We start from the raw sequence: 16,246 nt of genomic DNA, 5'->3' as shown, positions 1-16,246 counted from the left end.
TCGGCTGCTCAGCGGTGACGAGCAAAGGCTGTCCCCGGGGCTCCCCGCTTCTTGCCCTCCCTGCAGACGGGCACACGCGTGTCCCTCCCCATTCGCTTTCCACCCACACGACCCCAAGGGCGGCTGAGAGAAGCCGAAGAGCAGCCGCCGCCATGGCGAGCCCGAGGGCAGCTCCGTACCCTGTTTGTCAGCCTGCTGCTGTCACATCGGGACCCGCGGCCCCAGCAGTGACACCATGTCCGCACCGCTGGATGTCACACCGGGGCTGGGTGCCAACGGGAGTGTTGGGCAAAGAGGAACCGAGGGCGACATCGACGCCGGCAGCCTGCTCCGGCTTTCGATGCTGGAGCCCATCCGGGAACCCCGAGACCCCAGGAGCTGGTCCCTGCTTACCCCAACACACATTTTGGGGAGCTCTGCACATGGATCATGTAAAAATCCAGCTGAGCCACCGGCACAGCCCCGCTCCCCGGCCTCGCTCCAGCCAGCGACGAGAAACACGAGCCTGTGAGAGGGAGCCAGCGCATTTCATTACCGGCACACAACAGACTGCAGGGGTTTTAGTGCAGATAATAATTCAAAGTTCTCCCCGTGCAGATCCATAACCCAGCCGTCATTACATGCAGAGCTGCTGTGTGCATGCACGGCTCCTGGGGTTGGGTTTTGTTTTTTTTCCCAGCAATTACTGCAGCAGAGGGTTTTGTAGGACAGTGCCGCAGTGGAGCGCGGGCAGGAGCTGCGTGACGATTCCAGGGCAGGTTTCCCTCCCAAGCCTGCCCGGCCGCATCCACACTGGACCCCAGCACAGCATAAACCCCAGCGGGGCTCACCCGGCAAGGCCGTGGGGAGGGGGAAGCCAATGCACAGAGAAAAAGCAAGGTTTAACCCCAAAATGTACCTGCTGCTGGGCAAGATGCAAGTCTGAAGCGCTCGTGCTGCCCGGCCGTGGGCTTTGGTGCGTGTGTTTGGCAGGGAAAGGGGACCCTGCTCCTGCCTCCTTGTGCCAAGAGGGAAACTGAGGCACAGGAGGGCGCAGATGTTTGCTTGAAGATTAAACAGGAGAGTGAGTGGCTCACCCACAGCAGCAAACATTTGTCCGTATACCCAGTATTCCCAGTCCCCTCCCAGTTCCTCCAGCAGTACATGCTGCAGAGCCAACAACCCACCCCTGGGCTGGCTCTGATCCCAGCCCTGTGGAGCGCTGCAGGGTGGCAACGGCTGGGAGGGGATGGGCCCTTCATTAGTGGGTGCTGAGCCCTAACGAGGGCTGCCATGCCCTTAGCCCCCCAGGCTGGTTCCTGTAGCAGCTCCTGGCTGGGAAGGTGGAGTGAGGTGCTGGGAGCCCACACCCCACGCAGAGGGGTGAGCCCACACACCACCGTGGGTCCCAGCGGGGTGGCAGGGCAGCATGCCTGAAGAGCACCTCGGGCAGGATCAGGTCAGGGAGGGTCGATGGTGACTCCCACCCTCGCTGCAAATCCTGCCCCAAAAAGGGGCTTTTCCACCATCTGTTTGGTGCGGTGGGAAAAGCCAAGGTGCTCGCAGCAGCCCGGTGGCTCCGCAGCCAGGCTGGGCACAGGGTTTCGTGTCGAAGAACTGAAGGTCCTGCCTGCTCTTCCAAACGTCACAAACGCTGTGTTTTGTCACGGCCTCGGACGCCCGCTGCCTGCGTGAGCCCCGCTGGTTCACGAGCGAGGGCTCACGAGCGGCGCTTCCACGGGTTTTCCAGGCAGGCACTACGCGAAGCTGGTTACTCGCAGCTTTGCTAACTCAGCGAGAAGCCGCGCTGTGCACACAAGTGGGTGTTTCAGGCAGGCAGGACATCCCCAGCGCTCCCTGGTGCTCCCTGTAAAGGGGCTGCGCGCACAGGGCAGGGGGGTTCGGGGTCTCAGCTTCTCCTGGAATTGCTCCTCTCACACCTCCCCCTGCCTTAGGGCTGGGTTTGCCCCAGGAGGGTGAAGCTGCCAAAATCTCAGCTGGGTAAGCGGGACCCTCTGTGCCCATTGCTGCATCTCAGTCAGTGGGATCCCCCTGAACACCCTGGGGTGATACCCAGCCACGGGGAAACCATGCACTGGTACCGCTTCTCCATTGCATTGGGCGTCCGAGCAGGGGGACCCCCGCTGCCGTGGGACCGTCGGGACTTTGCAGAAGCCCCACGTGGGCCCTCGCACACTGGCTGCCGGGGGTAACCAGCCACAGGTGACACTTCCGAATTCTCCATCCCTCCACCTCTTCAGTCCCGCTCCCTCAGCCGCCCATCACCACCGCTACATCCAAACCTTCAACGACTCTTTTCAGCTCAATCTATTTTCCCACCATCCATTTGCGAAGTTCCTGGTTTATTCGTTTGGGTTTTAAGCGCCACTTTTCCCTTTTTAATTAAACGCTTCCAGGTGTCCATCCGTACCGGTTCTGCTCGGTCCCCAAACCCGGCGGGGGGACACGCATGGCGGGGAGCTTGTTCTTGCAGCCTGCGGTAGAAGCTCCGAGTCACCAGGATTTTAAACATTACCAAAAAAAACCCCAAAACCCCAAACCTGGGGGCTCTGCCCGCACCCCTCCTGCCGAGGCCTTCCTGAGGAGGGGGGGCGGGGGGACACGGGTGAGCTCAGGCTGGCTCCCCGCTCCTGCCCCCCGGGCCTCAGGCTGGGGTCCCTGCCCCAGGGGCCACATGGCTGCCGGGGGCGGGGGGGGGGGGCAGCAGTTACAGCCCTGCTGGAGGGGTTACGGGAGGAGCCCCAGCCCGGAGCGGCCCCCCCAGCCCCGCGGCGCCCGCACGGTGCCGAGGCCGCCCCCCCCGCGCTTCTCAATGAACCTCCTCAATGAAGGTGACGTCACCAACGCCTTCCGGAAAAAAACAGCCCACAAGCCCTCCCCGCGCACCCAATCAGCGCTCGGGTCGCTCGTTCTGCCGGCCGCCCCGCCCTCCCTGTGCTTCAACGACCAATAAACGGCGCAGTCTGCAGCCAAAACACAAGCGTCGACCAATAGGAAGGCGGAGGGGCGGGACGCGCCGCCGGGGCAGCTGGAAGATTCGAACTGAACGCCCGTCGGGGCGGGAGGAGCGGCGGCGGCCAATCAGGGCGCGGGGGCGGGGCCTCCCTGTGTGTGCGCCCCCCCTCGCCCCGGTGCCCCCCCCCGCCCCCCCGCTCCCCTCCACCGCCCCCGGTGTCGGCGCGGCGCGGGGCGGCCGGTGCGCTCCGGGCAGCGCTCGGCGGGGCCGCCCCCCCCCCCCCCCCCCCCCCGCCATGTCGGTGAATATGGAGGAGCTGCGGCACCAGGTGATGATCAACCAGTTCGTGCTGGCGGCCGGGTGCGCCGCCGACCAGGCCAAGCAGCTGCTGCAGGCGGCACATTGGCAGTTCGAGGTACGGACCCGGGCCCCCCCCCCGAACCGGGACACCCCAAACCGGGACCCCCCGCCACCCCCCTGCCCGCAGAGCCACGGGGAGGAAGGGCCGAGGGAGAGGCCGGAGCAGCCGCGGCCCACCGACACGCGTGGCCGGGCCGTTGGGCACTCCCCCCCCGCCCCGCAGCACCCACGCGGGGTGGGGTGGGGGGAACCGGCTCCGAGCTCCCCCCGTCCTGTTTGTACCCGATCTGCGGCCCAGCGTCCGACGCCGGCGGGGCGCCCCCCCCAACACCCCGAGCTGGGGGTGAGGGGGCCGTGGGTGGGCCCCCGTGTAAACAAGGGGGGTGGGCTGTACCCCCCCACGTGGGGAGCCCCAACATCGCGGGGGGACCCGATCCCGAGTGGGGCAGGTGAAAGGCAGCACCAGGCTCCCCCTGCCTTAGGCCTGGTGGGGTGGGGCGCCTACGGGTGCCCCCCAGGGTGGTCCCACGGGAGTGGGGGTGAGGAGGGGGGCTGGGGGGGGCCGTGTTTGCCTTCCCCCTTTGTCTCAGATGGGCTGGGGCTGACAGCTTGTCCCCACAGACGGCCCTGAGCACCTTCTTCCAGGAGACCAACATTCCCAGCAGCCACCACCCCCCCCAGATGGTAAGTGGCACCCGCACCCCCCCCATCCCCTCCCCAACTCCCTCCACCCCAAAACCACCTTGAAACCCACCCCAGCAGCTACAACCCACCCCCAGGCCCCCCCCACCTACAAACACCACCCAGCTCAGGACCGCCCCCCACCCCACCGAGGGGGTCCGCAGCCCCCCGGGACGCAGAGCTGTCAGCTCCCCTGCCAGCCATATTGCTCCGCGCCCGGAGGAACACGCAGCCGGCGAATGTAAACACGAGCTAAAATGTCTGCCAGGAAATAGTTTGTCTCCGCGAGCATCGCGCTGGAAGTTGGGCTCCCCAGGCCAGGGCAGGGGGGGGACCCACCGTCCCCCCCACCCTATTCCCCAAATTCCGCTCGACCTTGGCTGAGGGCACGTCCCCTTGGCCAAGGGGAGGAAGTTACTCCCCTCCGGATGGTTTTTGTTGTGGGTTTTGTTTTTTTTTTTTCATCTTTTTTTTCCTGTTGAGGGAACTAAACGGTGCCGCGCGCGAGGGAAGGAGCAGATCTGGACTAAGCCGATTGTGGGGGGTTTTTTCTTCCCCCCTTTTCTCCTGCCGTCAAGAAACCGCCAGCCCACCCGGCCTCGCCGGCAGCAAGTGCTCTCTAGGAGAAAATAATTTTCCCGGCCGATTCCCACTTAAACCGCTCTTATTTTAATTCCTCCTCCCCCTTCGCGTTTTCTCGCCGCCTCGGCGAGCTTGCAAAGGGACGTCCGGTGGAAAAAAACCCTTTTCCCGGTGGGAGAGGGGACGGGAGAGCAGGCAGGAGCTGCTGGAGGATTCCAGGCCTCACACCAAAAGCCCTGTCGGGGCGATGCCGGTGGGTGACCGCCAGGCAGCTGCCAGAAGCGGGATGCAAAGCGGCTCCGGTGAAACCCATCCCGCTCCCTGGGACCCACCTCCCACCCCAAACACCACAGCCACCCCATCGCCCCCACCCAGCCTGGCACGGAGGGTCCAAAGCCGGACATCTCTCCCCCTCCCCGCAGTTTATTTCTAACACCGTGTGCTCCCCGTGGTGACAAAATCCCTGTCACCCTCTCCCTAAATACTCCCACCTCATATTTTTGATATTTTTTTGCTGCTATCCCCTTCCCAAGATCCTGATTTATGCAGCTTAAAACGCCCCGTGTGGCTCCGGGTGAGGGGCTTTATGGTCGCGGTTTCTATTTCTTTTTCAAGTGACAGAACAAAGCTGTGAGCTGGGTGTGGGGCGGCACATCGCCTTCACCCCCGCAGAGAGGAGCCTCCCCGCGCCCACCGAAACCCCCGCGGCTCCGGGGAAGGGACTCGCCAGAGCTGTTTGGTGTGTCGGTGCCTCAGCCCATGCTGGGATCGACCCTCCAACAGCCTAGCAGCTGCTTAGCAAAAACACGTCAGAGGAGGAAGGCGACAATTACACAGAAATTTATTTATTTTTTTAATTAATTTTTTTAAATTAATCTGTCAAACAGCACCCCAGAAAGCTCAGAGCCGTGTCTCCCCTCCGGCGTGGTGTCTGAACTCAGGCCAGGGCTGGTGGCTGGTGCATGTGTGTATATGGCTGTGGTGGGATTTGGTTTTTTCAAAACAATCACTGGAAGTTTTTTTGCCTTTTTTTTTTGGCAACAAGTATCTTTTCAGATACTGCCCAATTTATAGGCTATTTAAAAAAAAAAAACAAAACCAAAGCTGGCTTACCACCGCTTTGAGGTGAGCTCTGCAGTAAGTTCTCCCAAAGTCTCTGTGCGGTGAGGGAGGAACGTCCCCGGCTCTCCACAAACCCGTTGGGTGCCAGCCTGGCTGTGATGGCATTTTTGGGGTGCACCAGCTCTGCGTGCTGATGGGAGCTCATCCATGCCGCTGCCAGCACGGTTCTGCTGTCTGCTGCTTCCCCCGGGCTGGGGGAACACCCCATCTTTGAACGGGTCCGGGTGGGACCCGCCTGGCCAGGGTTTGGGGGGACCAGGGGCAGCTGCAGCACACCTGGCTGCTCCTCTGATCCCGGCGATCCCTAAGGGTGGCCAGGATGGAGATGAAGAGGATCCCTGTGAGAGGGATCCAGGGGTTTGCATGTGCTGGGGAACAGCTACAGCTGCCGAGCCAGAGGCAAATCCCAGGATAACCCCCGGGATAGGGGAGATGCAGCAGCTGTTCCTCATCAGAAGCTTTTCCTTGATTACCCACTGCTAAAGGCAGCAGATGCTGCCCTGGCCCTTGGGCACCGCTCGCCATCCCCACGAGCGGCACAGCAGCGAGATGCGCTGCCCAGCTGTGCCCCGGGCTGCGACAGCAGCCGCAGCTCCACGAGGGCTACAGGGATTCGGGGTGGGTTTAACCCAGGGGGGTGAAGCCCCCCATGCACACACCACCTCTGTGTCCATGTGTCCCCTCCCAGTGTGTCCCCCCTGCCCACAGATGCACCCCATACACCTACCCTGCCCTGTGCCTGCACCCCATGCAGCCTCGCTGAGTTTTGCTCGACGGGTCCCGTGGGCGGGGAAGTGGCCCCTAAAACCGTTCTCCCCCCGGGACTGGGCTGGACAAAGCGCTGCTGTTTCTAACCCCTCCGTGTGTGTTCAGAGCAGCCCGTGGCACAATGCTGCTCCCTGCCAGTGACCCCCCCGCTCTAGGGAATAAAAAAGGGGGCAGGGGCGTTAGGGCAGGGGCTCACCCTATTTTGCACTGCTGGAGTGAAGCCTCCCACACACATCCCCTTTGGGGGGCCTTAGCATCCCCCCCCATACTCAGAGCACAGCAAGCACTCTGCTGAATCGGGGTCCTAGGGGCATCCAGCCCCTGAGCCCCAGCATCCCCCCCACTGGATTTTCCTCTGCTGGTGAGACTGGCTGTGAAAAGGGCCAGATCTGTTATGGGACAGGCGGGAGGTGGGGAAGGTGCTAAATTTAGACGGGTACCCAGAAAGCAAGGGCCGTACCAGGAACCGTGCGGGGCCTGGCTGCTGCCTCACGGCCCGGGGGGCCCTGCCTGATTCCGCTCTCTCTGCCCTAACGAAGGGTGCGAAGGGCCGGGGGGGGGGGGGTCAGGGAACTGGGTGAAGGGGGGTCCTGTGGGGTCGGGTGGGACATAGGCACACACAACCCCCCCCCTCATCACAGCAGACCACGTTGCAGCAGCCCCATCCCATGGGGCAGCTGATATCAGAGCAGCGTCCCCCTCCCCAAACCCGCTGACCCCCAGCGCTTTGAGCACCCCGGATGGTCCCAAACATCCTTCTGTCTCCATGGAGCCCACAGCCAGGGCTAAACAATAGCCAGTTCTACCACCCAAGACCCCTCCCCAGCTGAGAAAAGGAATTGGGAAAAGGAGAGAGTTGGTGGGTTGAAATTTAAACAGATTTAATAAAATAAGAAAACCAGTATCAACACTAAAACAAAAGACACAAAATTATACTTAGCTCATGGAGTGGGGACAAGTTGCTGCAGGATTCACCATCCTTGCAGACAAAGAGGAAAAAGGGAGAGGAGAACAGAGCAAAGAGCCCCCCCATCCCCACAAGCTTTCCCTTTTATAGTGAACCTGACGTTAATGCTGTAGAGCACACCTGTGGGCCAGCCTGGGGCAGCTGCCCTGGGTTTAACTGCTGACGGCCTTGATCACCATCCCATGGCTGGCCACCAGCTGAAACGAAATGGAACAGAAAAGTGATTCTACAGATTTTAGCTCCAGGAAACCAGGACACCTTCACAGACCGAGCAGGCCCTCGCTGGGCTGGAGACCCTCTGTGGGCAGCCCTGTGCCTTTGGGGGACCCCAGGGCCAGCCAGACCTGGGCTCCGAGCATCCCCTGGGGCTGGGGGGTCCCGGGTATGGGACGCAGGCAGGATCCCCGGTGATGGGTCCGGCTCCTGCGGGCGGGTTGGGACCCCAAAAGCACCCGTAACCAAACTGACACCCACCCTCTCCTCTCCCCCGCAGATGTGCACCCCCAGCAACACACCGGCCACGCCGCCCAACTTCCCGGACGCCCTGGCCATGTTCTCCAAGCTGCGGACCTCCGAGAGCCTGCAGAGCAGCACCAGCCCCATCACCTCCATGGCCTGCTCCCCCCCGGGGAGCTTCAGCCCCTTCTGGGCCTCCTCGCCCCCCAGCCACCAGCCCGCCTGGCTGCCCCCCTCCTCGCCCACCACCCACGGCCTCCACCACCACCTGCACCACCCGCAGCCCGCCTGGCCCCCTGCCCCCCCGCCTGCCGCCCCCCCACAGAAAGCCGTGGCCACCATGGACGGCCAGAGATAAGACTGGGTTGGCGGGATGGGGGGGGGGAATTTGGGGGGGGGACGTCTAGGCCAGGGCGTTGGGAGCAGGGGCTCCCCCAGAAACGCACTGGAATAATTTTCTAGGTTTTATTATTATTTTTAGGGGGGGGACATGCTGCTGGGAAGGGCACCAGCCCATGAGAGCCTCTAGCTGGTCTTTCCCCCCCCTTTTTTTTTTAATATATAACTATAATATATAAATAGATCTAATGTATATAAATCCAGAGAGAAGGAAGCAGCAGCACAGAGGTGCTGCCGGGTTGGGAGGGTGTCCCTGTGCCCCCCCAGCACCCCTGCAGCGGGGCAGGAGAGGGAATGGGGGGGGGGAAAAGGAAAACCACAAAGGGATGGAAGCGGCTGTGGGCACCCCGGATCGTGGCCACGGGGGCACGGAGCCGCCGGGGCCCCCCCGGCTCTGCATTTGCTTGTTGCAGCACCCAGAGCAAAGCGCGCCTCTGCTCTGGCTTCCCACATTCAGCCCGGCTTCTCGCACAGACCCCCCCGGACCGCCCCTCACCCCGTCCTCCCTCCCTCCGCACCCCTGCAGGGCAGGGGGGGAAGCAGAACTGGGGGCCGCCATTTCCCAAGGTGATGCCCCCCTGTCCCTGTGACCGCCCTTCCCCGGGGAGGGGGGAGCTGGGGCGTTGGTTTGGTTTTCAACTCAATCTCGCTTCAAAAACGAATGAACAGACAAAAAACAAAAGGAAAAGAAAAAACAACCACCAGGACAAAACAGGTCAAAGTTTTTTTATGAAGAACTCGGATCTCCAGTGCCGCTGTCCTGGCCATGTCCCCATGCCCGGGGTTGTCTCCGCAGGGCCCCGGGGCCGGGCCGAGCCCTTCAGCGCTGTCCGGAGCTCGGCGGATGGGGCGGGGGGGTTCCGCCGGGGACCCCCAGTCCCACCTGGCTACTGGGATGCTGGATCCGGCCTGTGCAGTGGGGGCATGGCGGGGCCTGGGGGCGAGGGGCAGGGTCAGCCCCCCCGCCCGCCGGGGGGGCACCGGCTGGGGGCAGCTCTGCCGGCCCGGGACGGGGCAGGCAGCGGAGGCAGGTGGGTGTCTGCCCGGCCGGAGACACCCACCCATGGGCTCCTGGCCCCCAGCCCAGAGTCCCCGGGCTCTTGTCCCACGCTGCCCACGACCACCCCCTCACCGCCCCCCACCTCCCTCCGGCTCCACCCCGGAGACCACCCGCCCCCTCCGCCAGCCCCCCCTCCCCCCGCTTCCATCCTGCCCCCGCCTCGTCCCGCCCCGCACCCCAGAGCCCCAGCCCCCCCTGCTGCCGCCTCACCTTCTCCTTCTCGCCTTCCAGCTCACTGGCCAGGCCCTGCAGCTTGGACACCTGGTCCTGCAGCTTGGACACCTGGTCCTGCAGCTTGGATATCTGGCCCGGCAGCTCCGACACCTGACCCTGCAGCTCAGACACCTGGCCTCGCAGCTTGGCCAGGACGGTGGCCGTGCTCTCCTGGTCTAGAGGGACACAGGCAAGGGGACACGCTGTTGGTGAGGGCGTCTTGCACTCAGGGCCAGGCTCTGAGCACGATGAGCCCTCGACCCAGGGTGTCCCCATGACAAACACCCCCCACCAGCTCCCCCTGGGCTCCCACCTCCCTCCGGGGAGAGCAGATGCAGGCGCCCGACCAGGCACCGCAGCAGATCCCGCAGCGCCGACACGTCCACGAGGCCGTCCTTGGATATGGCCCTGTCCAGCATCTCGGACAGGCTGGGCGGCTCCGTCGCTGCCGCCCGGCCGGAGCAGGCGGAGCCCGCACGGGGCGGGACAGGAGCCCTTCTGCCGCGCGGGCACCGGGCGGGTGGCGGGCACGGGCCGCCGAGAGCGATCCCGCAGCCCGGCTGCTGCCTGCGCCGCCCCTGCCGCTACTGGCCCCGAGCCCGGCCCTGCCCCGTCCTCGCCGCCCGCCGCCCCTCGCCCCACAGGGTCGCGTCTCCCGTTGCCAGGCGACGCCCCGCCCCCGGCCGCCGCCGCCCGACGGAGCCCGGGCCGCGGGACGTGCCGGGGGTCCCGGCGGCCGCTTCAGCGCCTCGAGCGCAGCCGGGGCCGTGTCCTGCGGCGGAGCGGCGCTGCGGGCCGTGCCCGGAGGGACGCGGCTCGGCGGCAGGGCGAGCTGTCCCCGGCCAGGGCCGAGCCGTGGGCGGAGGGGCCCTGCCGCCCGCACAGCCCGCTCCGCCCGCGAGCTCCCGGCAGCAGCGCGGGCCCGGCCGGGCAGCGCGTCGCGGGGCTGGCTGGGAGGACAAAACCCGAGAGCACAATAAAACCCCCAGAGCCTGGAGATGTGCTCGGCGGGTGCTTTTTTCTTTCCCAAGCTGCAGGGCTGAATTGCGAGAGGGAGTGGAGAGACGCAGAGGTGGGACCGAGATGCGCTGGGGCGAGAAGCCGGCCCTCTTCCGAGGGATCGTGAGCCTGAGCTCCGGTCGCTGGCAGAGCTGCGGGCTCAGGAGCTCCAAAGCTTCCCCCCGGGACTGGCCAGGCTTTCGAGCCAGCACTCGGGACTGGCAGAAAAGCTGGAAGAGCCCTGAAATGGCGCAGGGCCACGTGGGCACAGGGGCAGAGCAACAGCCAGGGGAGCATCTTGGGGCAGAAGGGAAAAGGAGAGAGCAGGTTCGATGCTGATGTGACGGCGAGGGCCAGGCTGGGTCAGGTCAAGCAGATGCTGTGTCTTAGTGTACAGCGTCCGCAACCCACCCTCTCCTTGCGACCTTTGGGGACTCAGCGAATAGAGGGGACCAGTCTTCCTGAAGCAGTCAGGGGGTTTGGGACACGACCGTTTCCTGGCTTCTGTTTAGCCAACTGCTTCTAGGCAGGGTAAGGTTTGAAGCGAAACCTGGGGCTAACTCAGGCTGTGAAGAACTTGGGCTGTGGGCCTGAGTATCACAGGATCACAGAATGTATGACCCAGGGGACACCAGCACAACCCATCACAGCAGACCGCGTTGCAGCAGCCCCATCCCATGGGGCAGCTGATATCAGAGCAGCGTCCCCCTCCCCAAACCCGCTGACCCCCAGCGCTTTGAGCACCCTGGATGGTCCCAAACATCCTTCTGTCTCCATGGAGCCCACAGCCAGGGCTAAACAATAGCCCGTTGTTCTACCACCCAAGACCCCTCCCCAGCTGAGAAAGGGAATTGGGAAAAGGAGAGAGTTGGTGGGTTGAAATTTAAACAGATTTAATAAAATAAGAAAACCAGTATCAATATTACAGAATCACAGAATCAACCAGGTTGGAAGAGACCTCAGGGATCATCGAGTCCAACCGTTGCCCTGACACCGCCATGTCAACTAGACCATGGCACTAAGTGCCACGTCCAGTCTCTTCTTAAACACATCCAGAGATGGTGACTCCACCACCTCCCTGGGCAGCCCCTTCCAATGTCTAATAACCCTTTCTGTAAAGAGATTCTTCCTGATGTCCAACCTGAACCTCCCCTGGCGAAGCTTGAGGCTGTGCCCTCTTGTCCTGTCGCTAGTTGCCCGGGAGAAGAGGCCAACTCCCACTTCACTACAACCTCCCTTCAGGTAGTTGTAGACTGCACTAAGGTCACCTCGGAGCCTCCTCTTCTCCAGGCTAAACACCCCCAGCTCCCTCAGCCGTTCCTCGTAGGTCAGACCCTCCAGACCCTTCACCAGCTTGGTCGCCCTCCTCTGGACTCGCTCCAACACCTCAACATCTTTCTTGAAGTGCGGGGCCCAGAACTGAACACAGTACTCAAGATGCGGCCTCACCAGTGCCGAGTAGAGAGGGACGATCACCTCCCTAGACCGGCTGGCTACACTATTCCTAATAGAGGCCAGGATGCCATTGGCCTTCTTGGCCACCTGGGCACACTGCTGGCTCATGTTTAGCCAGCTGTCGATCAGCACCCCCAGGTCTCTTTCCACCGGGCCGCTTTCTAACCACTCTTAGAGAGATTAATACAAAATATATTACATATTAATACAAAGGACACAAAATTATACTTAGCTCATGGAGTGGGGACAAGTTGCTGCAGGATTCACCATCCTTGCAAACAAAGAGGAAAAAGGGAGAGGAGAACAGAGCAAAGAGCCCCCCCATCCCCACAAGCTTTCCCTTTTATAGTGAACCTGACGTTAATGCTGTAGAGCACACCTGTGGGCCAGCCTGGGGCAGCTGCCCTGGGTTTAACTGCTGACGGCCTTGATCACCATCCCATGGCTGGCCACCAGCTGAAACGAAATGGAACAGAAAAGTGATTCTACAGATTTTAGCTCCAGGAAACCAGGACACCTTCACAGACCGAGCAGGCCCTCGCTGGGCTGGAGACCCTCTGTGGGCAGCCCTGTGCCTTTGGGGGACCCCAGGGCCAGCCAGACCTGGGCTCCGAGCATCCCCTGGGGCTGGGGGGTCCCGGGTATGGGACGCAGGCAGGATCCCCGGTGATGGGTCCGGCTCCTGCGGGCGGGTTGGGACCCCAAAAGCACCCGTAACCAAACTGACACCCACCCTCTCCTCTCCCCCGCAGATGTGCACCCCCAGCAACACACCGGCCACGCCGCCCAACTTCCCGGACGCCCTGGCCATGTTCTCCAAGCTGCGGACCTCCGAGAGCCTGCAGAGCAGCACCAGCCCCATCACCTCCATGGCCTGCTCCCCCCCGGGGAGCTTCAGCCCCTTCTGGGCCTCCTCGCCCCACAGCCACCAGCCCGCCTGGCTGCCCCCCTCCTCGCCCACCACCCACGGCCTCCACCACCACCTGCACCACCCGCAGCCCGCCTGGCCCCCTGCCCCCCCGCCTGCCGCCCCCCCACAGAAAGCCGTGGCCACCATGGACGGCCAGAGATAAGACTGGGTTGGCGGGATGGGGAGGGGGAATTTTGGGGGGGGCATCTAGGCCAGGGCGTTGGGAGCAGGGGCTCCCCCAGAAACGCACTGGAATAATTTTCTAGGTTTTATTATTATTTTTAGGGGGGGGACATGCTGCTGGGAAGGGCACCAGCCCATGAGAGCCTCTAGCTGGTCTTTCCCCCCCCCTTTTTTTTTAATATATAACTATAATATATAAATAGATCTAATGTATATAAATCCAGAGAGAAGGAAGCAGCAGCACAGAGGTGCTGCCGGGTTGGGAGGGTGTCCCTGTGCCCCCCCAGCACCCCTGCAGCGGGGCAGGAGAGGGAATGGGGGGGGATAAGGAAAACCACAAAGGGATGGAAGCGGCTGTGGGCACCCCGGATCGTGGCCATGGGGGCACGGAGCCGCCGGGGCCCCCCCGGCTCTGCATTTGCTTGTTGCAGCACCCAGAGCAAAGCGCGCCTCTGCTCTGGCTTCCCACATTCAGCCCGGCTTCTCGCACAGACCCCCCCGGAACCCCCCTCACCACGTCCTCCCTCCCTCCGCACCCCTGCAGGGCAGGGGGGGGAAGCAGAACTGGGGGCCGCCATTTCCCAAGGTGATGCCCCCCTGTCCCTGTGACCGCCCTTCCCCGGGGAGGGGGGAGCTGGGGCGTTGGTTTGGTTTTCAACTCAATCTCGCTTCAAAAATGAATGAACAGACAAAAAACAAAAGGAAAAGAAAAAACAACCACCAGGAAAAAACAGGTCAAAGTTGTTTATTAATCTAAAACCAATTTGAAAAGAAGAACTCGGATCTCCAGTGCCGCTGTCCCGGCCGTGTCCCCATGCCCGGGGGTGTCTCCGCAGGGCCCCGGGGCCGGGCCGAGCCCTTCAGCGCTGTCCGGAGCTCGGCGGATGGGGCGGGGGGGTTCCGCCGGGGACCCCCAGTCCCACCTGGCTACTGGGATGCTGGATCCGGCCTGTGCAGTGGGGGCATGGCGGGGCCTGGGGGCGAGGGGCAGGGTCAGCCCCCCCGCCCGCCGGGGGGGCACCGGCTGGGGGCAGCTCTGCCGGCCCGGGACGGGGCAGGCAGCGGAGGCAGGTGGGTGTCTGCCCGGCCGGAGACACCCACCCATGGGCTCCTGGCCCCCAGCCCAGAGTCCCCGGGCTCTTGTCCCACACTGCCCACGACCACCCCCTCACCGCCCCCCCACTGCCCACGACCACCCCCTCACCGCCCCCCACCTCCCTCCGGCTCCACCCCGGGGACCACCCGCCCCCTCCGCCAGCCCCCCCCCCCCCCCGCTTCCATCCTGCCCCCGCCTCGTCCCGCCCCGCACCCCAGAGCCCCAGCCCCCCCTGCTGCCGCCTCACCTTCTCCTTCTCGCCTTCCAGCTCACTGGCCAGGCCCTGCAGCTTGGACACCTGGTCCTGCAGCTTGGACATCTGGGCCTGCAGCTCCGACACCTGGCCTCGCAGCTTGGCCAGGACGGTGGCCGTGCTCTCCTGGTCTAGAGGGACACAGGCAAGGGGACACGCTGTTGGTGAGGGCGTCTTGCACTCAGGGCCAGGCTCTGAGCACGATGAGCCCTCGACCCAGGGTGTCCCCATGACAAACACCCCCCACCAGCCCCCCCTGGGCTCCCACCTCCCTCCGGGGAGAGCAGATGCAGGCGCCCGACCAGGCACCGCAGCAGATCCCGCAGCGCCGACACGTTCAGGAGGCTGTCCCTGGGTATGGCCCTCTCCACCATCTCGGACAGGCTGGGCGGCTCCATCGCTGCCGCCCGGCCGGAGCAGGCGGAGCCCGCACGGGGCGGGACAGGAGCCCTTCTGCCGCGCGGGCACCGGGCGGGTGGCGGGCACGGGCCGCCGAGAGCGATCCCGCAGCCCGGCTGCTGCCTGCGCCGCCCCTGCCGCTACTGGCCCCGAGCCCGGCCCTGCCCCGTCCTCGCCGCCCGCCGCCCCTCGCCCCACAGGGTCGCGTCTCCCGTTGCCAGGCGACGCCCCGCCCCCGGGCCGCGCGGGACGTGCCGGGGGTCCCGGCGGCCGCTTCAGCGCCTCGAGCGCAGCCGGGGCCGTGTCCTGCGGCGGAGCGGCGCTGCGGGCCGTGCCCGGAGGGACGCGGCTCGGCGGCAGGGCGAGCTGTCCCCGGCCAGGGCCGAGCCGTGGGCGGAGGGGCCCTGCCGCCCGCACAGCCCGCTCCGCCCGCGAGCTCCCGGCAGCAGCGCGGGCCCGGCCGGGCAGCGCGTCGCGGGGCTGGCTGGGAGGACAAAACCCGAGAGCACAATAAAACCCCCAGAGCCTGGAGATGTGCTCGGCGGGTGCTTTTTTCTTTCCCAAGCTGCAGGGCTGAATTGCGAGAGGGAGTGGAGAGACGCAGAGGTGGGACCGAGATGCGCTGGGGCGAGAAGCCGGCCCTCTTCCGAGGGATCGTGAGCCTGAGCTCCGGTCGCTGGCAGAGCTGCGGGCTCAGGAGCTCCAAAGCTTCCCCCCGGGACTGGCCAGGCTTTCGAGCCAGCACTCGGGACTGGCAGAAAAGCTGGAAGAGCCCTGAAATGGCGCAGGGCCACGTGGGCACAGGGGCAGAGCAACAGCCAGGGGAGCATCTTGGGGCAGAAGGGAAAAGGAGAGAGCAGGTTCGATGCTGATGTGACGGCGAGGGCCAGGCTGGGTCAGGTCAAGCAGATGCTGTGTCTTAGTGTACAGCGTCCGCAACCCACCCTCTCCTTGCGACCTTTGGGGACTCAGCGAATAGAGGGGACCAGTCTTCCTGAAGCAGTCAGGGGGTTTGGGACATGACCGTTTCCTGGCTTCTGTTTAGCCAACTGCTTCTAGGCAGGGTAAGGTTTGAAGCGAAACCTGGGGCTAACTCAGGCTGTGAAGAACTTGGGCTGTGGGCCTGAGTATCACAGGATCACAGAATGTATGACCCAGGGGACACCAGCACAACCCATCACAGCAGACCGCGTTGCAGCAGCCCCATCCCATGGGGCAGCTGATATCAGAGCAGCGTCCCCCTCCCCAAACCCGCTGACCCCCAGCGCTTTGAGCACCCTGGATGGTCCCAAACATCCTTCTGTCTCCATGGAGCCCACAGCCAGGGCTAAACAATAGCCCGTTGTTCTACCACCCAAGACCCCTCCCCAGCTGAGAAAGGGAATTG

At 64.0% G+C, this 16,246-nt stretch overlaps 1 protein-coding gene across 1 annotated transcript; it reads left to right on the top strand.

Annotated features, from left to right (window-relative positions):
• The first annotated feature begins 3,220 nt into the window (after positions 1 to 3,220).
• UBALD2 (UBA like domain containing 2) lies at positions 3,221 to 8,339 on the top strand. Its single transcript, XM_068413158.1, has 3 exons — positions 3,221 to 3,371; positions 3,938 to 4,000; positions 7,930 to 8,339. Exons 1-3 carry the CDS (start codon positions 3,252 to 3,254, stop codon positions 8,248 to 8,250), a joined length of 504 nt encoding a protein of 167 aa, XP_068269259.1. The 5' UTR covers positions 3,221 to 3,251; the 3' UTR covers positions 8,251 to 8,339.
• The last annotated feature ends 7,907 nt before the right edge of the window (positions 8,340 to 16,246 follow it).

This window comes from Nyctibius grandis, chromosome 15 (assembly GCF_013368605.1).
Source record: "Nyctibius grandis isolate bNycGra1 chromosome 15, bNycGra1.pri, whole genome shotgun sequence".
NCBI classification, from domain to species: Eukaryota; Metazoa; Chordata; class Aves; order Nyctibiiformes; family Nyctibiidae; genus Nyctibius; species Nyctibius grandis.
The sequence above is the reverse complement of the archived record's forward strand: the minus strand, read 5'-3'. Positions and strand labels throughout refer to the sequence as shown.

Bases quoted from the DNA above. Each gene is read 5' to 3' on its own strand.
- UBALD2 (XM_068413158.1), top strand. From the start codon at position 3,252: ATGTCGGTGAATATGGAGGAGCTGCGGCACCAGGTGATGATCAACCAG. The intron at 3,372-3,937 runs GTACGGACCCGG...TTGTCCCCACAG, and splicing joins CGGCACATTGGCAGTTCGAG to ACGGCCCTGAGCACCTTCTT. The intron at 4,001-7,929 runs GTAAGTGGCACC...TCTCCCCCGCAG, and splicing joins GCCACCACCCCCCCCAGATG to ATGTGCACCCCCAGCAACAC.